The sequence below is a fragment of the Narcine bancroftii genome, chromosome 11 (assembly GCF_036971445.1).
Source record: "Narcine bancroftii isolate sNarBan1 chromosome 11, sNarBan1.hap1, whole genome shotgun sequence".
Taxonomy (NCBI): domain Eukaryota; kingdom Metazoa; phylum Chordata; class Chondrichthyes; order Torpediniformes; family Narcinidae; genus Narcine; species Narcine bancroftii.
In genome coordinates this window covers 10,458,926-10,481,503 of record NC_091479.1, presented here as the reverse complement: position 1 = coordinate 10,481,503, position 22,578 = coordinate 10,458,926, and the positions used below count along the sequence as shown (strand labels likewise).

At 55.1% G+C, this 22,578-nt stretch overlaps 1 protein-coding gene across 7 annotated transcripts in view; it reads right to left on the bottom strand.

Moving 5' to 3' along the window:
• The window catches only part of stoml1 (stomatin (EPB72)-like 1), a 37,587-nt gene extending 15,038 nt beyond the window's left edge, over window positions 1–22,549 (bottom strand). For 2 of the 7 annotated variants that reach the window (XM_069902569.1, XM_069902571.1), the window contains exons 1-7: window positions 22,447–22,549; window positions 21,811–21,923; window positions 7,927–8,033; window positions 6,886–7,035; window positions 4,798–5,070; window positions 3,783–4,023; window positions 412–606 (exon numbers count right to left, since the gene is read on the bottom strand). In XM_069902569.1, coding sequence (XP_069758670.1) covers window positions 412–606; window positions 3,783–4,023; window positions 4,798–5,070; window positions 6,886–7,035; window positions 7,927–8,033; window positions 21,811–21,919 — 1,075 coding nt within the window. In that variant the 5' untranslated portion in view covers window positions 21,920–21,923; window positions 22,447–22,549. Of the gene's footprint in view, window positions 1–411; window positions 607–3,782; window positions 4,024–4,797; window positions 5,071–6,885; window positions 7,036–7,926; window positions 8,034–21,417; window positions 21,577–21,810; window positions 21,924–22,446 lie in introns of those variants that run through there. The other 5 variants (XM_069902575.1, XM_069902574.1, XM_069902568.1 and 2 more) reach the window with 4 other exon arrangements.
• Window positions 22,550–22,578: the final 29 nt, after the last annotated feature.

Sequence of the window (22,578 nt, the reverse complement as noted above, 5' to 3'; positions counted from 1 at the left end):
CTGGCGCTGTAACAGCATTGCGCTAACTGCTACACTAACCGCACTGTTCATTAAACCCGTGCTGTCCAAGTACACCCGAATTAACCCATATGTTTTTGTAAGGTGGGAAGAAACCAGAGTACCCAGAAACCTATGCAGACACAGGGAGGAAGTAAAAATTCCTTACAGTCAGGACTGGATTTGCTCCCAGGCCATTGGCATTATAATAAGAGTCGCGCTAAATGCTACACTAACACCCGCCCTATCCTTGCGATCTTTAACAAGTGATACACAAGTACTATTGCTAGTCCTACTGACGTCCAATTACATTCTTATGTAGTGATCAATCTTTCCATTGAAGCAATGTCGTCATTTTTATCCTTGTACAGAATTGTCATCAGACAATGTAAATATTTAAAGTATTTGACTCACCTCTACTGAGGTCCAGATGATACAGGTTCTGAGTGCCGTTCTTTTGATTGACGATGAAAAGGTAGCAGGCTCGAATCTGTTTCACCAACTCCTCAGAGAGGAGGTTCTGCACTCTGGAAAGTACCCAGTCTGGACTGACCTGGTCACCCTCAGGTTTTTCAAATCCAGACGTTTTGTTTAAGTTTTGAACACTCTCTGGAAGAAAGATAAATAACTTAGCCATACATGAAATTAAATTTAGTCATTTTCAGAACTTGCTCGATTCAGTATTTCAGACACAAAAAAACCACATTGAAATTTCTGCACCCTATATATTAATTTGCATCAAATCTATCACATCCCCCCTCCCTGACCCACACTGGTTCCTGGGCTAAGAGATCCCTGATCTCTAACATTTTCAGGCTTGTGTTTGACCCTGCATGGACTTCTCTTCTCTGCAATCTCCTCCAGCTCCAGGCCCTCAGGTCTTCACAGTCCTCCCTTTCAGACTTCAAGTTCATCCGACTATGCACTAGGCTTCCCAAATCTTACATTCTCCCTTCCGGTTAACTCCTTAAAACTGCACTGGGCAATGAAGATTTTGCTTCCTGAACACTTTTGGGTGCATTTTATGTATTTTGAGCTGGTGATCACAAAAATCACCTTAAAATTTTCCTATCCTGTACCGTGTTTTTAAGATACAAATTATTTTTTGTAATTTCCTGTCATATTTTAAGCCTACTTCAAACATACAAAACCATGAAGTGCAAAACATCATTGAAAATTCATTTTCTGGATTCGCACTTGGACGTCTTCCCTGCTGATCTTGGAGCCGTCAGTGACAAACACGGCAAAAGGTTTCACCGGGACATTGCGACCATGGAAGAGCCATCAGGGCAACTGGAACCCATCATTGCTGGCCGATTATTGTTGGACACTGACAAAGCTGCTGAGTCTAAACTAAAATCAGCGGCAAAACATTTTTAGGTCAGTTGAACTAACTCAATGTGTCAACATCATGATGTAATTAAACACGCTAAAATCAATAATTCAATGTTTCTCCAGCTTCCTACGTGATCCAGCAAATCTGAAACTATCTCTGAGTTCAGCTTGAAGTTGTCTATCATAACCCCCAATTTTGTTTCAGGAAGAAAACCTTTTGCATAAATTTGTTGTCCAGTGCTACCACTTCCGCCAATCCATCCTAATATCTCAATCTATCAAGAGCTTTACTGGATTGGAGTGACAGGTCCCTGAAGAGAAGAGATGATCGACACCAGTTCTCTCATTCACAGAGGTAGGTAGGGTACTGTAACTGGCCCTGAAGAGAGGAAGGGGAAAGCAGGTAGGGATTCCAGCTCTCCGGAATATGGCTATGAACTGTATTCCAGAGGAGTTGTCTGCTTTAGTGACTGACCCATTCTGGAGGTTTCATTACTCCCACTGTCGAGGCATTCATATTGGGAAGGGTTTTTGTTTTCAAGGTAGGTTTTAAGAGGCTGCTGGGATACTGTCAACTATTTAATCACAGTAAAACCCCTGTTATTCAGAATTCAAGCATTTGGCAACCTCAAGCAACCGGCAAAAACAAGTGAGGAAAATAAATAGATAAGTAAATTGAAATAAATATAAATACAAGTTTAAAATTGCAAATGTAAATGCTCTCTGATCATAAACATTTGGTGACAATGGGAGAAAATATTCAGCCAACGGAGTGCTGCTGTTTGAATAAAATGGCTGCGCTGAGGATGAAGAAAGAGCTGGTTGATGCCGCTCGCCGTTGGGGCAACTCTCTTAAAGTGTCTCCTTATCCCTGCTTACTAAGAGTTGTCCAAGTCAGAGGCTTTATCTGTAAACATGGGGGGAGGGGCGGGTTTAATTATGTACAATGTTATTGTTTGTCTTTCGGGCAGTTCCGTGGAGGGGGAGGAACCTGCAGATGCAGCGACGGTTAAATGTTTTCAAAGAATGTGACTGAAAATGAAGTAAAATGCTTTAAAGTTTATATATTCATGCAAGTGAAGCTTGTTCAGTTAATGCAGGTGTATTAGTTAGGTATTGTAGGAGTAAGTCTCAAGCAAATGGAAAACTCGCTTATCCAGCACCTATGTGGATTGGTAGATGCTGAATACCAGGGGTTTTACTGTAGATTATTTGCATCAAGTGGGAACATCTCCAATAATGCCATAATCACCATTGAAACCGAAAACATCACATCAGAGAGTTGCATACACTCACCGGATTTTCTTCTCCCCAAACATGGTCTCTGCCCCCCCCCCCCCACCTCAATCACAGAATCCATGGCAATCAGAAGAAATACCACATGGTCACATGGAGAGCACACCTCAGCGTGCAAGCATCACCCGCCAGGAGGAGCAGGCAGGCCATCGACCGACGTCATCAGAGAGTGGCCTACTTTGGAAAGGTGGGGAGGTAGAGAGAGACAGAGAGAGATACAGGGAAAGATGCAGAGGGAGAGAAACATATCTCACACACACACACACACACAGACATGGTCACAAATACACACCACAGAGAGAGAACTGTACTTCCTTAGAAGCCTAAGGATATTCGTGTTCCCCAGATCCCTCAACAATTTGCACTGGCGCACCACTGAGAGCATACTTGCAGGATTCATCACAGCTAGAAATCATTGATTTCTAACTAGAGGTATGGAAGCAGCTCTGCTCAATATTGGAAGCTAGATAACAAAAGAAAAAGGAGGCTTGAAAGTGTAATGTCATGCATCAACATGCTGAAAAGCAGTTTTTTCCCCGCAGCTATCAGGGTCCTGAATGGACCCCACAACAGTTCCCTCATGCTGTTTTGCTTTGTACTAATGGATCCTTTTTAATTGTAAATCTATACTCCATAATTTAATTTTTTTAATTTAGACATACAGCCCATACAATTAAGGTGTATTTAATTGTACATTTAAGGTGGGAGGAAACCAAAGCACCCGGAGGAAACCCACGCAGACATGGGGAGAACATACAAACTCCTTACAGACAGCGCCAGATTCGAACCCAGTTCACTAGCATTGTAATAGCATTGCACTAACCATGCGGCCCCTGGTTCTCTTGTTCACAGTTGATCTGTTAGACTGCTCGCAGAAGAGCCTTTCTCACTGTGCCAGGTATAATGAGACAAATAAACTTGAATTTAAACAAACATAGAGGGAGAGACACAGTAAAGAAAGGAAAAGAATCCCAATAGGAAGAAGTTGACCTTCTTTCTGCTCGGCTTGTAGGTCCCTGGGGGTATCTCAGAACCCTATCCAACTGAGGAATTGTTGATTGTTCAGATGTGGTGCTCACATGCTTGAACCTACAGAGTCATGCAGTCACCACATTTTCCCTGAGGTACCGAGTATTAGGAGGAACATTCCTAACCTTCAGAGTCACTTGAACATTCGGAGAGCTGCTGAGAGGGCGTTGATTGCGAGGAGCTACTGTGTACAGCATGCTGAGCTATCTTCTGGAGGGGGAGGGGAAACCAGTTTCGTTGGTCCCTGGATGGAATATTGGGCATGTTGGACACATCTTCTTGAGGGTAGTTCAACACACTGTGCACAATCACATTCATCTGATCTACTTGCACTCCCCAGGAGCTGGTCTTTTCGTTGATTTCTAACTAGAGGTTAAAAGAACAAATATAAGTGCATTATTACTTGAAAGACTTTCTGCTCTAAATATAGATTTTCAAACCCTTTAGGATGGTGCAATTCCACTCTCCTTCACTTGCCCTAGTCTGTGATTGTACACCATCAGCTGATGGCTCATTCTAATTGCTAGTCTCTGCATAAAGTTTGGCGCTCAATTCTCCCCCCACCTCCTCCAGATGTCCGTCCAGGAATTTATCCCATTCCAGAGATAAAACACAAGAGTCTGCAGACCGGTTACCGATTGAAGTGTTATAGTTGAGTTATTTGGACCAATTTTTTTGGGGCCGGGGCACCGGAAGTTTGGACGGGTGGCCAGGCAGCTGGGAGCTCAGGCGGACGGCCAAGGCATTGGGAGCTTGGACAGGTGGGAGGTGTAAATCCAGGAGGCGGGCAGTTGGAACTCAGATGGGCTGGCAGCGAGACATTGGGAGCTCGGATGGGTGGGCGGAGGATCAACTATTACACAATATTTCTCTTGTCATCGAAGTATTGAATGAGCAAGAAGGAAAGAGGGTGAAACTGAGAGACTTGCGAACAAAGATCAGTCATTTAAAAAAAAAACAAAGATCAGTCATCGGCTCAGTCTGATAATGCCTTAGGTTTTAAACAACAGAGGGAGGAGAAGACCTACACCTGAATTGGCCGCTGCAGACTCAAGCTACACAATCTTGCAGCAGGATTCTGACTGCACTACACACTGTGATACCACATGCAGCAGGGCACTGAAAGCATGGCACACAAACCTGGCACTGACATCTGTGCTCAATGGGCAAGTCAAAATAATTGTTTAAGATGAAAGAAGTCCTCACTGATAATTGCTCTTCAAATTTACTCTTCTTCTTCTTCTTGATGTCGTCCAGGGTTTTCTTGAGTAGGAAGCTGATCATCACAGATTGAACAGTGTGTCCCAAGGTGTTCTTGTAATCCAGCATAACCATCACGGAGAGGACTGGATTCGAGACGTGGTAGCTGACCTCCGCACCAACAATGATCTGAGCTCCATCTTTACAAGCTGCCTGTACGAAAGAGGAGAGAGTTTACCCTTTCTTCTTCAGGACGAACCGAGATTAGCATTTTTATTTTTAAGCTGTTTACATAATTTTTTTTTTAAAGATTGCAATGCCGTTAAGATATAGGAGCAGAAGTAGGCCATTCAGCCCGTTGAGTCTGCCCTGCCATTTTAAAAATTAATTTATCGTATTATAATCACTCCAGCAGGTTCAGGAACAGCTGTTCCCCCTCCACCATCAGACTCCTCAACAACCAACTCAATCAGTTTTTTACATTTCTTTATTTGTTTACATGTGTATGTTGTGTACAGTTTTGTTTTGCACTACCAATAAGTGGTCCACAGGAAAAAGAATCTCAGGGTTGTATGTGATGTCATGGAGATAGTCTGACAATAAATCTGAAATCTAAAAGACCGAGTACCTGCGCTTGAAGGTTAAATTATTGGACTAATGATCTAGAGAGAAAATTTCAACACGTACCCTGCTTGCTGAGGGATTTCTGCTCAGCTAATTATGTTTAGAATTTTTTAAAAAACAGACTGTGGTGAAAAACAACCTGCTATGCTAATGCCCTCCAGGGAAAGAGATCACTCCTCCTGCCCCCTAATGCAGCCTGTGGCATTGCTTCATAAGCACCTTCTGTCCTCCATGGAAATTAGGGATGGGTATTAAATACTGACTCTATTACCAAAACGACCATTCATTCATTTGCTTCTCAAAAGGGGATATTTCTGCATCACACTCAAGAAATCAAGGAACCTTCAACAACTCCAATACCCACTTTCAGAAGATAGAACATTATAGCACAGAAACAGGCTCCTCAACCCTCCAGTCTGTGTCAAACTATTTTTCTGCCTGGTCCCACATACCCTCCATAGCCCTCCCTATCCATGTCCAAATTCTTCATAAATGTTAAAATTGAGCCCACATTCACCACTGAAGTGGCAGCTCGTTCCACACTCCCACCACTCTCTGTATGAAGAAGTTCCCCTGAATGTTCCCCCTTTCACCCTTAACCCATGTCCTCTGGTTTGTATCTCACTTAGTCTCAGTTATTTATCTGCAATTCTTTTAAATATGTCTATTAACTCAAATAGCTTTAACACCAACTAGATTGTGGAAGCTCTAACAGTCATTCACCTACATATTGGCTCCATATTATTTAACAGGTATAATGTTTTCTCAGAGAACCAAGTTTCTCAGACTCCATTTAAGAAGTGACCTATTCTAGAAATACAACACCTCACTTTTGACCATGGTAAGTACCTGCATCGCTTGGGGCATCGGTAGCTTAGATAGGTAGGTGGCTGAGGTGATGGTTTGTGGTCAGGGCATCGAGAACTCCAGTGGGCGGGAAGCAGATGAGGGAGTCCGTGATCAGGGTTTCGGGTGATTGGATGGGCGGGCAGCCGGGGCCAAAGTGAGAGACGGCGGTCGGGGCATCAGGAACTCCAGTGGGTCGAAGGCTGAAGCGAGAGTCCGTGGTCAGGGCATCGGAAGCTCCAGTGGGCAGGCGGACGGGGCCTAGGTGAAAGAAGATGGTTAGGGCATCAGGAGTTTAGATGGATGGGCTTCCGGGCTAGAAATTTGGTGGGGGGTTGATTTTATGGTATCGACTATAACACAAATATATACAGTAGGTATTCCCAAAGGTTTTGGTGGGGATAAAACAAGGATTTGCTGAAGTGAAGTCATTACATTACAGTGGAGGTCAGACAGCACAGCACTGCAATTAATCTCCAATTGTACTCCTGTGGATTCTTTTGCTAAAAATAACTAACAGCAACCTTTCCAAAAATCAGGGAGCAGAAGGGAACGTACCTCAAATAGTCCAACAGTGAAAGACTTGGTCCGGATATCAACTACCTGCCACTGGTCAATGAAAGGCAACAAGAGGATGATTCCAGGACCCTTGCTGCCTATAACCTTTCCCAGACGGAACACGACAAACCGCTCTTGGCTCGACACCTTCTGCGGTTTTAAACAGAAGCAGTATTACCCGATTTGGACACTGAAGCAGGACATCATCTTCTCTTCACTCACCAACAGTAAAGGATCAGAATTCCAGCAAGCTATACAACAAAACCCGTATAAATCCCTGGATCTGAAACCATCTGCAGTAAAAGTCCTAAAATCCAGACAGCTCAGCGATTGGGTTGGTCTGGTACATCTGTGGTGCCTATACAATGCACAAATGCAAACAAAAGCAGAGAGTTGTCGAGGTCTGGATTCTCAGGTGGTCTGAATTTCAGCCTAGAGTTTTTGAGGTCCGGATTCTTGGGTGGTCCCAATTTCTGGCATCTGGATTTTTTGGACATTTACTGTTCCTTGGAACTCAGCCTTGATTTCTTTGCTTCTTCCTTGAAGAAGGGCTCAGGCCCAAAATGTCGACAATATATCTTTATCTCCTATGGACGCTGCATGACCCGCTGAGCTCCTCCAGCATTTCTGTGTTTTCACTACAATCACAGAGTCTGCACACTTTCAAATTTCACCCCAAACCATCAGAGCAGACTTGGACACTGAAATTATCGGTCTCTTGCGGTTCTGCTCAAAAACCTTGGTTAAGTGAGAAGTCTGCTGGAGAAATGGAAAACAGATAGAAGTATTGGAGGAACTCAGCAGGTCATGGAAAGCAATAGGCCGTTGACATTTCAGACCAGAGCCCCTCATTCGTGACAGAATAACTATCAAAAGTAGGAATTCTGGCTAAATTTGTCCAAACCCTTTCCCAGCTATCCAAACTTGGATAAGGTAACTCAGCCTCCACTAATACCACTAGATCTTCTGCTCTCCATAATCTAAGATCAAAGCCATGACATAAAAGAGACAAGAAATACTGATCAGTTCTGTGCTACGTACCTTCAGGACAAACCATCCCGAAATTGGAAAGGTGATGATCACCAGGAGGAAAATGAAGGCAGTCAGAATCCAAAAGCAAATAAATGATGAACCATTTTCAAATTCATCTGAAAGAGAAACATTCTTTTTGTAAATGATACTTAATTGAAATAACCAAGGTAGGAGAAGTAGTAGCATTTTTCCTCCCAAAATGTTCTGACACACCAGCTATGATCTGATAAAGATTGACCTAATCTATTTCAAATGTGCACGAGGTTTGATGAAGGGCTGTAATGGAGGATTAAAACCATGTGCCCAGATGCTTTTTGCTTATGTGGAACTGACGACACTGGGTCCACACGCAGGTCACCTTACTTTCAGAACTAGCAGATGTAATTAAACTCAGCCATGGGGATTTATCTGAAGATACACTTTGAAATGGAATTCCACTGTGAGGCCCAGGGAAAGCAGTTGTCAAATGCAACACTCTCAAATTGACGAATTGGTCACAACCTGTCTTGCTCGAGAAGTTTTAATAAGTCTTTGTATCTACAAGATAAACCAGGAAATCAAAACATCCTGGTTCCATAATAATTAATCTTCTAAATTGTAGAATATTATGTTCAGTTTTGATTTTGACTGACAAATGTTAGAAGGAGTAGGCGCATGATTAATTCTTGTAATGGAAGGAAAGTCGCTGGTGAAACAGATGAAGACGAATGGGCCAAAACATTACCCCAAGGAACTCCTGCAGTGAAGTCTCGCAGCTTAGATGTATGACTTCCAAAAACTTTCGGGCAGCACAAGCTTGTGATACAGAGGGCCTGTTATTAGTGCTGTATCTCCAAATTAAAAACTGTCCTTTGACTAAGGTACGAATCCAACCTAAAAAGCCTATTGATTTAGCTTTGAATAAAAAGAAAATAATCTGAGGGTTTTTTTTAATTGAAGAGGAACTCATATGTGGTTGCCAACAAAATAGCATCACATGTAGAGGCACAAGTGAGCCACAGGTGTGTGAACAAAACACTGATTCCACTGGATTTTGCTTCCTGAACACTTTTGAGTGTATTTCAGCTGCTGATCACAAAAATCGCTTTAAAATTTCCCTTTTTTTTTTAAAGATTTGACTTGTTTTTGTGATTTCCTGTCCTATTTTAAATCTACTTCAAGCGTACAAAACCAGGTTGTTGAAAATTCATTTTCTGCATCCTTCCCTGCTAATCTTGGTGCAGTCAGTGACGAACATGGTGAAATGTTTCACCAGGACTTTGCAAACATGAAAAAACTGCTTCAGGGCAAATGGAATCCATCCATGCTGTCCGACTATTGGTGGACACTGACACGAGAGGCATCAGATGCTGAGTACAGCGTAAAAAAAAACATTTTTAGGTCAGTTGAACTAACGCAACGTGTCAGCATCACGATGCGATTAAACACGCTAAATTCAATAAAAGTTAGTTTAATGTTTCTCCAACTTCCTACGTGATACAACAAATCTGAAACTATCTTTGTGTTCAGCTTGAAGTTGTCGTCCATAATCCCTTTTTTTTCAGGAAGCAAACCTTTTGAAAAAATTTGTTGTCCAGTGTTCTTTTTGATGTTAATTCCAAGGCCTAATTTTAACATCTTCCACTCAGGTATAAAGTGGATCAGGACGAGATAGAAAGCTGGATCTGATCATTTCTCAACCAGTTTCTGATCATAGGAAAGTGAGCAGTGCAGAGTGTGTTTATTACAGTGGCACAAAGCACTCTTCCAACATGACATGGGAGTAACAATACCTTCCCATATGACACATATTTAAAATAGCAAATTTGTCCCAAGTCACTTCACATCAGTAATAACACACAAAAAATATAACAAGGCTAACAAGATATTATGGCAGCAACGAAAAGCTTCATCACAGAGACATGTTTTAAAGAGGATCACACAGATTAGGATGGGTTTAAAAACAAGGATACAAGTTTTCAAGTGTCGCCTCACCAGGATCAGGTAGCACAGGAGTGACAGGAACAGGAAACAGACAACGCAAGCTCCAAGCACACACCAAGGGGAAAAGAAACCACGCATTTCTCAAGAAACATTTACATGTCCAATTTTGAAAACACCCACTCTTGTTGGGCGACAAAATACACTTAGAATTAAACAATATGTCTAAATGTAATAAACTCAGCAAGCTTTCAAACAGGTTATAACATTAAAATGAAATGACAAACTATTGTAAAACACGAAAGTCTGTAGACACCGTGATTAAAGTAAAAACACAAAGCTGTAGGTGTGTCTCCCCCCGTACCTAGATGTGTCTGGGGAAGGGGTCTCCCCCCCCACCTGTCCCCAGGTGTGTCTGGGATAGGGGTCTCCCCCCCCACCTGTCCCCAGGTGTGTCTGGGATAGGGGTCTCCCCCCTGCCCCCAGGTGTGTCTGGGATAGGGGTCTCCCCCCTGCCCCCTGGTGTGTCTGGGATAGGGGTCTCCCCCTGCCCCCAGGTGTGTCTGGGATTGGGGTCTCCCCCTGCTCCCCAGGTGTGTCTGGGATAGGGGTCTCCCCCCTGCCCCCAGGTGTGTCTGGGATTGGGGTCTCCCCCTGCCCCCAGGTGAGTCTGGGATAGGGGTCTCCCCCTGCCCCCAGGTGTGTCTGGGATTGGGGTCTCCCCCTGCCCCCAGGCGTGTCTGGGATTGGGGTCTCCCCCTGCCCCCAGGTGTGTCTGGGATAGGGGTCTCCCCCTGCCCCCAGGTGTGTCTGGGATAGGGGTCTCCCCCATGCCCCCAGGTGTGTCTGGGATTGGGGTCTCCCCCTGCCCCCAGGTGAGTCTGGGATAGGGGTCTCCCCCTGCCCCCAGGTGTGTCTGGGATTGGGGTCTCCCCCTGCCCCCAGGTGTGTCTGGGATAGGGGTCTCCCCCTGCCCCCAGGTGTGTCTGGGATAGGGGTCTCCCCCCTGCCCCCAGGTGTGTCTGGGATTGGGGTCTCCCCCTGCCCCCAGGTGTGTCTGGGATAGGGGTCTCCCCCTGCCCCCAGGTGTGTCTGGGATAGGGGTCTCCCCCTGCCCCCAGGTGTGTCTGGGTTAGGGGTCTCCCCCTGCCCCCAGGTGTGTCTGGGATAGGGGTCTCCCCCCTGCCCCCAGGTGTGTCTGGGATTGGGGTCTCCCCCCTGCCCCCAGGTGTGTCTGGGATTGGGGTCTCCCCCTGCCCCCAGGTGTGTCTGGGATAGGGGTCTCCCCCTGCCCTCAGGTGTGTCTGGGATTGGGGTCTCCCCCTGCCCCCAGGTGTGTCTGGGATAGGGGTCTCCCCCTGCCCCCAGGTGTGTCTGGGATTGGGGTCTCCCCCTGCCCCCAGGTGTGTCTGGGATAGGGGTCTCCCCCTGCCCCCAGGTGTGTCTGGGATTGGGGACTCCCCCTGCCCCCAGGTGTGTCTGGGATAGGGGTCTCCCCCTGCCCCCAGGTGTGTCTGGGTTAGGGGTCTCCCCCTGCCCCCAGGTGTGTCTGGGATAGGGGTCTCCCCCCTGCCCCCAGGTGTGTCTGGGATTGGGGTCTCCCCCTGCCCCCAGGTGTGTCTGGGATAGGGGTCTCCCCCTGCCCCCAGGTGTGTCTGGGATTGGGGTCTCCCCCTGCCCCCAGGTGTGTCTGGGATTGGGGTCTCCCCCTGCCCCCAGGTGTGTCTGGGATAGGGGTCTCCCCCTGCCCCCAGGTGTGTCTGGGATAGGGGTCTCCCCTGCCCCGGTGTGTCTGGGATTGGGGTCTCCCCCTGTATCCAGGTGTGTCTGGGGAAAGGGTCCCCCCCCCATACCTAGGTGTGTCTGGGGAAGGGGTCTCACCCCCCACATGTACCCAGGTGTGTCTGGGATTGGGGTCTCCCCCTGCCCACATGTGTGTCTGGGATAGGGGTCTCCCCCTGCCCCCAGGTGTGTCTGGGATAGGGGTCTCCCCCTGCCCCCAGGTGTGTCTGGGATAGGGGTCTCCCCCTGCCCCCAGGTGTGTCTGGGATAGGGGTCTCCCCCTGCCCCCAGGTGTGTCTGGGATAGGGGTCTCCCCCTGCCCCCAGGTGTGTCTGGGATTGGGGTCTCCCCCTGCCCCCAGGTGTGTCTGGGATTTGGGTCTCCCCCTGCCCCCAGGTGTGTCTGGGATTGGGGTCTCCCCCTGCCCCCAGGTGTGTCTGGGATAGGGGTCTCCCCCTGCCCCCAGGTGTGTCTGGGATAGGGGTCTCCCCTGCCCCGGTGTGTCTGGGATTGGGGTCTCCCCCTGTATCCAGGTGTGTCTGGGGAAAGGGTCCCCCCCCCATACCTAGGTGTGTCTGGGGAAGGGGTCTCACCCCCCACATGTACCCAGGTGTGTCTGGGATTGGGGTCTCCCCCTGCCCCCATGTGTGTCTGGGATAGGGGTCTCCCCCTGCCCCCAGGTGTGTCTGGGATAGGGGTCTCCCCCTGCCCCCAGGTGTGTCTGGGATAGGGGTCTCCCCCTGCCCCCAGGTGTGTCTGGGATAGGGGTCTCCCCCTGCCCCCAGGTGTGTCTGGGATAGGGGTCTCCCCCTGCCCCCAGGTGTGTCTGGGATTGGGGTCTCCCCCTGCCCCCAGGTGTGTCTGGGATTGGGGTCTCCCCCTGCCCCCAGGTGTGTCTGGGATAGGGGTCTCCCCCTGCCCCCAGGTGTGTCTGGGATAGGGGTCTCCCCTGCCCCGGTGTGTCTGGGATTGGGGTCTCCCCCTGTATCCAGGTGTGTCTGGGGAAAGGGTCCCCCCCCATACCTAGGTGTGTCTGGGGAAGGGGTCTCACCCCCCACATGTACCCAGGTGTGTCTGGGATTGGGGTCTCCCCCGCCCCCAGGTGTGTCTGGGATTGGGGTCTCCCCCTGCCCCCAGGTGTGTCTGGGATAGGGGTCTCCCCCTGCCCCCAGGTGTGTCTGGGATAGGGGTCTCCCCCTGCCCCCAGGTGTGTCTGGGATAGGGGTCTCCCCCTGCCCCCAGGTGTGTCTGGGATTGGGGTCTCCCCCTGCCCCCAGGTGTGTCTGGGATTGGGGTCCCCCCCTGCCCCCAGGTGTGTCTGGGATTGGGGTCTCCCCCTGCCCCCAGGTGTGTCTGGGATTGGGGTCTCCCCCTGCCCCCAGGTGTGTCTGGGATAGGGGTCTCCCCTGCCCCGGTGTGTCTGGGATTGGGGTCTCCCCCTGTATCCAGGTGTGTCTGGGGAAAGGGTCCACCCCCCATACCTAGGTGTGTCTGGGGAAGGGGTCTCACCCCCCACATGTACCCAGGTGTGTCTGGGATTGGGGTCTCCCCCTGCCCCCATGTGTGTCTGGGATAGGGGTCTCCCCCTGCCCCCAGGTGTGTCTGGGATAGGGGTCTCCCCCTGCCCCCAGGTGTGTCTGGGATAGGGGTCTCCCCCTGCCCCCAGGTGTGTCTGGGATTGGGGTCTCCCCCTGCCCCCAGGTGTGTCTGGGATTGGGGTCTCCCCCTGCCCCCAGGTGTGTCTGGGATTGGGGTCTCCCCCTGCCCCCAGGTGGGTCTGGGATTGGGGTCTCCCCCTGCCCCCAGGTGTGTCTGGGATAGGGGTCTCCCCCTGCCCCCAGGTGTGTCTGGGATAGGGGTCTCCCCTGCCCCGGTGTGTCTGGGATTGGGGTCTCCCCCTGTATCCAGGTGTGTCTGGGGAAAGGGTCCCCCCCCCATACCTAGGTGTGTCTGGGGAAGGGGTCTCACCCCCCACATGTACCCAGGTGTGTCTGGGATTGGGGTCTCCCCCTGCCCCCATGTGTGTCTGGGATAGGGGTCTCCCCCTGCCCCCAGGTGTGTCTGGGATAGGGGTCTCCCCCTGCCCCCAGGTGTGTCTGGGATTGGGGTCTCCCCCTGCCCCCAGGTGTGTCTGGGATAGGGGTCTCCCCTGCCCCGGTGTGTCTGGGATTGGGGTCTCCCCCTGTATCCAGGTGTGTCTGGGGAAAGGGTCCCCCCCCCATACCTAGGTGTGTCTGGGGAAGGGGTCTCACCCCCCACATGTACCCAGGTGTGTCTGGGATTGGGGTCTCCCCCTGCCCCCATGTGTGTCTGGGATAGGGGTCTCCCCCTGCCCCCAGGTGTGTCTGGGATAGGGGTCTCCCCCTGCCCCCAGGTGTGTCTGGGATTGGGGTCTCCCCCTGCCCCCAGGTGTGTCTGGGATTGGGGTCTCCCCCTGCCCCCAGGTGTGTCTGGGATTGGGGTCCCCCCCTGCCCCCAGGTGTGTCTGGGATTGGGGTCTCCCCCTGTATCCAGGTGTGTCTGGGGAAAGGGTCCCCCCCCCATACCTAGGTGTGTCTGGGGAAGGGGTCTCACCCCCCACATGTACCCAGGTGTGTCTGGGATTGGGGTCTCCCCCTGCCCCCATGTGTGTCTGGGATAGGGGTCTCCCCCTGCCCCCAGGTGTGTCTGGGATAGGGGTCTCCCCCTGCCCCCAGGTGTGTCTGGGATAGGGGTCTCCCCCTGCCCCCAGGTGTGTCTGGGATAGGGGTCTCCCCCTGCCCCCAGGTGTGTCTGGGATAGGGGTCTCCCCCTGCCCCCAGGTGTGTCTGGGATTGGGGTCTCCCCCTGCCCCCAGGTGTGTCTGGGATTGGGGTCTCCCCCTGCCCCCAGGTGTGTCTGGGATAGGGGTCTCCCCCTGCCCCCAGGTGTGTCTGGGATAGGGGTCTCCCCTGCCCCGGTGTGTCTGGGATTGGGGTCTCCCCCTGTATCCAGGTGTGTCTGGGGAAAGGGTCCCCCCCCATACCTAGGTGTGTCTGGGGAAGGGGTCTCACCCCCCACATGTACCCAGGTGTGTCTGGGATTGGGGTCTCCCCCGCCCCCAGGTGTGTCTGGGATTGGGGTCTCCCCCTGCCCCCAGGTGTGTCTGGGATAGGGGTCTCCCCCTGCCCCCAGGTGTGTCTGGGATAGGGGTCTCCCCCTGCCCCCAGGTGTGTCTGGGATAGGGGTCTCCCCCTGCCCCCAGGTGTGTCTGGGATTGGGGTCTCCCCCTGCCCCCAGGTGTGTCTGGGATTGGGGTCCCCCCCTGCCCCCAGGTGTGTCTGGGATTGGGGTCTCCCCCTGCCCCCAGGTGTGTCTGGGATTGGGGTCTCCCCCTGCCCCCAGGTGTGTCTGGGATAGGGGTCTCCCCTGCCCCGGTGTGTCTGGGATTGGGGTCTCCCCCTGTATCCAGGTGTGTCTGGGGAAAGGGTCCACCCCCCATACCTAGGTGTGTCTGGGGAAGGGGTCTCACCCCCCACATGTACCCAGGTGTGTCTGGGATTGGGGTCTCCCCCTGCCCCCATGTGTGTCTGGGATAGGGGTCTCCCCCTGCCCCCAGGTGTGTCTGGGATAGGGGTCTCCCCCTGCCCCCAGGTGTGTCTGGGATAGGGGTCTCCCCCTGCCCCCAGGTGTGTCTGGGATTGGGGTCTCCCCCTGCCCCCAGGTGTGTCTGGGATTGGGGTCTCCCCCTGCCCCCAGGTGTGTCTGGGATTGGGGTCTCCCCCTGCCCCCAGGTGGGTCTGGGATTGGGGTCTCCCCCTGCCCCCAGGTGTGTCTGGGATAGGGGTCTCCCCCTGCCCCCAGGTGTGTCTGGGATAGGGGTCTCCCCTGCCCCGGTGTGTCTGGGATTGGGGTCTCCCCCTGTATCCAGGTGTGTCTGGGGAAAGGGTCCCCCCCCCATACCTAGGTGTGTCTGGGGAAGGGGTCTCACCCCCCACATGTACCCAGGTGTGTCTGGGATTGGGGTCTCCCCCTGCCCCCATGTGTGTCTGGGATAGGGGTCTCCCCCTGCCCCCAGGTGTGTCTGGGATAGGGGTCTCCCCCTGCCCCCAGGTGTGTCTGGGATTGGGGTCTCCCCCTGCCCCCAGGTGTGTCTGGGATTGGGGTCTCCCCCTGCCCCCAGGTGTGTCTGGGATTGGGGTCCCCCCCTGCCCCCAGGTGTGTCTGGGATTGGGGTCTCCCCCTGCCCCCAGGTGTGTCTGGGATAGGGGTCTCCCCCCTGCCCCCAGGTGTGTCTGGGATAGGGGTCTCCCCTGCCCCGGTGTGTCTGGGATTGGGGTCTCCCCCTGTATCCAGGTGTGTCTGGGGAAAGGGTCCCCCCCCCATACCTAGGTGTGTCTGGGGAAGGGGTCTCACCCCCCACATGTACCCAGGTGTGTCTGGGATTGGGGTCTCCCCCTGCCCCCATGTGTGTCTGGGATAGGGGTCTCCCCCTGCCCCCAGGTGTGTCTGGGATAGGGGTCTCCCCCTGCCCCCAGGTGTGTCTGGGATTGGGGTCTCCCCCTGCCCCCAGGTGTGTCTGGGATTGGGGTCTCCCCCTGCCCCCAGGTGTGTCTGGGATTGGGGTCTCCCCCTGCCCCCAGGTGTGTCTGGGATTGGGGTCTCCCCCTGCCCCCAGGTGTGTCTGGGATTGGGGTCTCCCCCTGCCCCCAGGTGTGTCTGGGATAGGGGTCTCCCCCTGCCCCCAGGTGTGTCTGGGATAGGGGTCTCCCCTGCCCCGGTGTGTCTGGGATTGGGGTCTCCCCCTGCCCACATGTGTGTCTGGGATTGGGGTCTCCCCCTGCCCCCAGGTGTGTCTGGGATAGGGGTCTCCCCCTGCCCCCAGGTGTGTCTGGGATAGGGGTCTACCCCTGCCCCCAGGTGTGTCTGGGATAGGGGTCTCCCCCTGCCCCCAGGTGTGTCTGGGATTGGGGTCTCCCCCTGCCCCCAGGTGTGTCTGGGATTGGGGTCCCCCCCTGCCCCCAGGTGTGTCTGGGATTGGGGTCTCCCCCTGCCCCCAGGTGTGTCTGGGATAGGGGTCTCCCCCTGCCCCCAGGTGTGTCTGGGATTGGGGTCTCCCCCTGCCCCCAGGTGTGTCTGGGATTGGGGTCTCCCCCTGCCCCCAGGTGTGTCTGGGATTGGGGTCTCCCCCTGCCCCCAGGTGTGTCTGGGATTGGGGTCTCCCCCTGCCCCCAGGTGTGTATGGGATAAGGGTCTCCCCTGCCCCGGTGTGTCTGGGATTGGGGTCTCCCCCTGCCCCCAGGTGTGTATGGGATAAGGGTCTCCCCTGCCCCCAGGTGTGTCTGGGATTGGGGTCTCCCCCTGCCCCCAGGTGTGTCTGGGATAGGGGTCTCCCCCTGCCCCCAGGTGTGTCTGGGATAGGGGTCTCCCCTGCCCCGGTGTGTCTGGGATTGGGGTCTCCCCCTGTATCCAGGTGTGTCTGGGGAAAGGGTCCCCCCCCCATACCTAGGTGTGTCTGGGGAAGGGGTCTCACCCCCCACATGTACCCAGGTGTGTCTGGGATTGGGGTCTCCCCCTGCCCCCAGGTGTGTCTGGGATAGGGGTCTTCCCCTGCCCCCAGGTGTGTCTGGGATAGGGGTCTCCCCTGCCCCGGTGTGTCTGGGATTGGGGTCTCCCCCTGTATCCAGGTGTGTCTGGGGAAAGGGTCCCCCCCCATACCTAGGTGTGTCTGGGGAAGGGGTCTCACCCCCCACATGTACCCAGGTGTGTCTGGGATTGGGGTCTCCCCCTGCCCCCATGTGTGTCTGGGATAGGGGTCTCCCCCTGCCCCCAGGTGTGTCTGGGATAGGGGTCTCCCCCTGCCCCCAGGTGTGTCTGGGATTGGGGTCTCCCCCTGCCCCCAGGTGTTTCTGGGATTGGGGTCTCCCCCTGCCCCCAGGTGTGTCTGGGATTGGGGTCTCCCCCTGCCCCCAGGTGTGTCTGGGATTGGGGTCTCCCCCTGCCCCCAGGTGTGTCTGGGATTGGGGTCTCCCCCTGCCCCCAGGTGTGTCTGGGATTGGGGTCTCCCCCTGTATCCAGATGTGTCTGGGATAGGGGTCTCCCCCTGCCCCCAGGTGTGTCTGGGATAGGGGTCTCCCCCTGCCCCCAGGTGTGTCTGGGATTGGGGTCTCCCCCTGCCCCCAGGTGTGTCTGGGATTGGGGTCTCCCCCTGCCCCCAGGTGTGTCTGGGATTGGGGTCTCCCCCTGCCCCCAGGTGTGTCTGGGATTGGGGTCTCCCCTTGCCCCCAGGTGTGTCTGGGATTGGGGTCTCCCCTTGCCCCCAGGTGTGTCTGGGATAGGGGTCTCCCCCTGCCCCCAGGTGTGTCTGGGATTGGGGTCTCCCCTTGCCCCCAGGTGTGTCTGGGATAGGGGTCTCCCCCTGCCCCCAGGTGTGTCTGGGATTGGGGTCTCCCCTTGCCCCCAGGTGTGTCTGGGATAGGGGTCTCCCCCTGCCCCCAGGTGTGTCTGGGATTGGGGTCTCCCCCCTGCCCCCAGGTGTGTCTGGGATAGGGGTCTCCCCCTGCCCCCAGGTGTGTCTGGGATTGGGGTCTCCCCTTGCCCCCAGGTGTGTCTGGGATAGGGGTCTCCCCCTGCCCCCAGGTGTGTCTGGGATTGGGGTCTCCCCCTGCCCCCAGGTGTGTCTGGGATTGGGGTCTCCCCTTGCCCCCAGGTGTGTCTGGGACAGGGGTCTCCCCCTGCCCCCAGGTGTGTCTGGGACAGGGGTCTCCCCCTGCCCCCAGGTGTGTCTGGGATAGGGGTCTCCCCCTGCCCCCAGGTGTGTCTGGGATAGGGGTCTCCCCCTGCCCCCAGGTGTGTCTGGGATAGGGGTCTCCCCCTGCCCCCAGGTGTGTCTGGGATAGGGGTCTCCCCCTGCCCCCAGGTGTGTCTGGGATAGGGGTCTCCCCCTGCCCCCAGGTGTGTCTGGGATAGGGGTCTCCCCCTGCCCCCAGGTGTGTCTGGGATTGGGGTCTCCCCCTGCCCCCAGGTGTGTCTGGGATTGGGGTCTCCCCCTGCCCCCAGGTGTGTCTGGGATAGGGGTCTCCCCCTGCCCCCAGGTGTGTCTGGGATAGGGGTCTCCCCTACCCCGGTGTGTCTGGGATTGGGGTCTCCCCCTGTATCCAGGTGTGTCTGGGGAAAGGGTCCCCCCCCATACCTAGGTGTGTCTGGGGAAGGGGTCTCACCCCCCACATGTACCCAGGTGTGTCTGGGATTGGGGTCTCCCCCTGCCCCCATGTGTGTCTGGGATAGGGGTCTCCCCCTGCCCCCAGGTGTGTCTGGGATAGGGGTCTCCCCCTGCCCCCAGGTGTGTCTGGGATTGGGGTCTCCCCCTGCCCCCAGGTGTTTCTGGGATTGGGGTCTCCCCCTGCCCCCAGGTGTGTCTGGGATTGGGGTCTCCCCCTGCCCCCAGGTGTGTCTGGGATTGGGGTCTCCCCCTGCCCCCAGGTGTGTCTGGGATTGGGGTCTCCCCCTGTATCCAGGTGTGTCTGGGATAGGGGTCTCCCCCTGCCCCCAGGTGTGTCTGGGATAGGGGTCTCCCCCTGCCCCCAGGTGTGTCTGGGATTGGGGTCTCCCCCTGCCCCCAGGTGTGTCTGGGATTGGGGTCTCCCCCTGCCCCCAGGTGTGTCTGGGATTGGGGTCTCCCCCTGCCCCCAGGTGTGTCTGGGATTGGGGTCTCCCCCTGCCCCCAGGTGTGTCTGGGATTGGGGTCTCCCCCTGCCCCCAGGTGTGTCTGGGATTGGGGTCTCCCCCTGCCCCCAGGTGTGTCTGGGATTGGGGTCCCCCCCTGCCCCCAGGTGTGTCTGGGATTGGGGTCTCCCCTGCCCCCAGGTGTGTCTGGGATAGGGATCTCCCCCTGCCCCCAGGTGTGTCTGGGATAGGGGTCTCCCCTGCCCCGGTGTGTCTGGGATTGGGGTCTCCCCCTGCCCCCAGGTGTGTCTGGGATTGGGGTCTCCCCCTGCCCCCAGGTGTGTCTGGGATTGGGGTCTCCCCCTGCCCCCAGGTGTGTCTGGGATTGGGGTCTCCCCCTGCCCCCAGGTGTGTCTGGGATTGGGGTCTCCCCCTGCCCCCAGGTGTGTCTGGGATTGGGGTCTCCCCCTGCCCCCAGGTGTGTCTGGGATTGGGGTCTCCCCCTGCCCCCAGGTGTGTCTGGGATTGGGGTCTCCCCCTGCCCCCAGGTGTGTCTGGGATTGGGGTCTCCCCCTGCCCCCAGGTGTGTATGGGATAAGGGTCTCCCCTGCCCCGGTGTGTCTGGGATTGGGGTCTCCCCCTGCCCCCAGGTGTGTATGGGATAAGGGTCTCCCCTGCCCCCAGGTGTGTCTGGGATTGGGGTCTCCCCCTGCCCCCAGGTGTGTCTGGGATAGGGGTCTCCCCCTGCCCCCAGGTGTGTCTGGGATAGGGGTCTCCCCTGCCCCGGTGTGTCTGGGATTGGGGTCTCCCCCTGTATCCAGGTGTGTCTGGGGAAAGGGTCCCCCCCCCATACCTAGGTGTGTCTGGGGAAGGGGTCTCACCCCCCACATGTACCCAGGTGTGTCTGGGATTGGGGTCTCCCCCTGCCCCCAGGTGTGTCTGGGATTGGGGTCTCCCCCTGCCCCCAGGTGTGTCTGGGATAGGGGTCTTCCCCTGCCCCCAGGTGTGTCTGGGATAGGGGTCTCCCCTGCCCCGGTGTGTCTGGGATTGGGGTCTCCCCCTGTATCCAGGTGTGTCTGGGGAAAGGGTCCCCCCCCATACCTAGGTGTGTCTGGGGAAGGGGTCTCACCCCCCACATGTACCCAGGTGTGTCTGGGATTGGGGTCTCCCCCTGCCCCCATGTGTGTCTGGGATAGGGGTCTCCCCCTGCCCCCAGGTGTGTCTGGGATAGGGGTCTCCCCCTGCCCCCAGGTGTGTCTGGGATTGGGGTCTCCCCCTGCCCCCAGGTGTGTCTGGGATTGGGGTCTCCCCCTGCCCCCAGGTGTGTCTGGGATTGGGGTCTCCCCCTGCCCCCAGGTGTGTCTGGGATTGGGGTCTCCCCCTGCCCCCAGGTGTGTCTGGGATTGGGGTCTCCCCCTGCCCCCAGGTGTGTCTGGGATTGGGGTCTCCCCCTGCCCCCAGGTGTGTCTGGGATAGGGGTCTCCCCCCTGCCCCCAGGTGTGTCTGGGATAGGGGTCTCCCCCCTGCCCCCAGGTGTGTCTGGGATAGGGGTCTCCCCCCTGCCCCCAGGTGTGTCTGGGATTGGGGTCTCCCCCTGCCCCCAGGTGTGTCTGGGATAGGGGTCTCCCCCCTGCCCCCAGGTGTGTCTGGGATTGGGGTCTCCCCCCTGCCCCCAGGTGTGTCTGGGATAGGGGTCTCCCCCTGCCCCCAGGTGTGTCTGGGATTGGGGTCTCCCCCTGCCCCCAGGTGTGTCTGGGATTGGGGTCTCCCCCTGCCCCCAGGTGTGTCTGGGTTAGGGGTCTCCCCCTGCCCCCAGGTTTGTCCGGGATAGGGGTCTCCCCCTGCCCCCAGGTGTGTCTGGGATTGGGGTCTCCCCCTGCCCCCAGGTGTGTCTGGGATTGGGGTCTCCCCCTGCCCCCAGGTGTGTCTGGGTTAGGGGTCTCCCCCTGCCCCCAGGTTTGTCCGGGATAGGGGTCTCCCCCTGCCCCCAGGTGTGTCTGGGATTGGGGTCTCCCCCTGCCCCCAGGTGTGTCTGGGATTGGGGTCTCCCCCTGCCCCCAGGTGTGTCTGGGTTAGGGGTCTCCCCCTGCCCCCAGGTTTGTCCGGGATAGGGGTCTCCCCCTGCCCCCAGGTGTGTCTGGGATTGGGGTCTCCCCCTGCCCCCCCTCCCCTCACCTGGCCCGCCGTCCTCCGTCTCCTGCAGCAGCCCAGCCTCGGCTCCATCCTCCGCGGTGGCGATCGCCTGGTACCTCATCCCGCTGCGGCGGGGCCACGACCCTCCCCCTCCCGACCCCGACCCTCCCGTCACGGCGTCCACCCCACTTTGTGACCTGCCGTCCCGCCGTAACCATCACGCCGCCGACAAGGCGCTGGCCGAAGCCACAGCGCCCCCGAGCGGATGGGAGGATCGTGAGCTCAACAGGTGCCATTCGGTCCACTCGACCTATACTTGCTAATTTTTCAAACGCCCCTCATGGACAAAGCCATGTGATCCGGCCGGCATGCTCTTTGCAGCCAACTGCCAGCGGCTCATTCCAGCTCATTTCAGGCTGTGCAAAGGTCACTGACCTGTTGAGTTTCTCCACTGTTGGATTTTTACTTCAACCACAGTGTCTGCAGACTTTCGGGTTTTACTCCTGTCAAGAGCACTCTTTTTTTTTTGCATTTTGGTGTTCATGTATCTGCAGAGCAGATAAAAAGCTTCATTTAGGTCTAAAGGCATCACCAACAAACATTAATAATGATTTGGGGAGACCAATACATCAGAAGGTGGCTGGAGCATCCCAGGATTGAGGGTGTTTCTTTACATTGATCCCTTTAACTTCTTTCAACAATTTGCTCGGAATTCCCCTTACTGACAAGAGATGACAATAAATTGCGGTGGTGCCAGAGAATGGGATTACTTGGATTGTCACCCTATTGGAAGAAGATGGCATAAAAGACCACCCACTCTGACTTCAGAAGACCTGGTCTCCCAATCTTTGCCAATCAGAAGCTAAGCAGGCTCAAGCCTGGACAGTACTTGGATGAGAGACACCAGGTGCTGTAGGTTTCTGTGAAGGGGCGCTGGACAAAGTAGCGGCTTTCTGTCTGCCTTCTGGTAGACATAAGTTAAAGAATTTCATGTATGTTATATTCTAAATGTAGTATTACATGACAATAATGGAACTTTTACCTTTACCCATATTTTCTTTGACATATTACCTGCTGCATACAGGATAACCTTCCTGGCCTACTTGGTTTAAGATTTTGTTGAAAAATAGTCCAAGGTTGTTGGCACTGTTCCCTCTCAGCTGGACACACACACATTTTGCAACCAGTGCATCAAGGAAATTA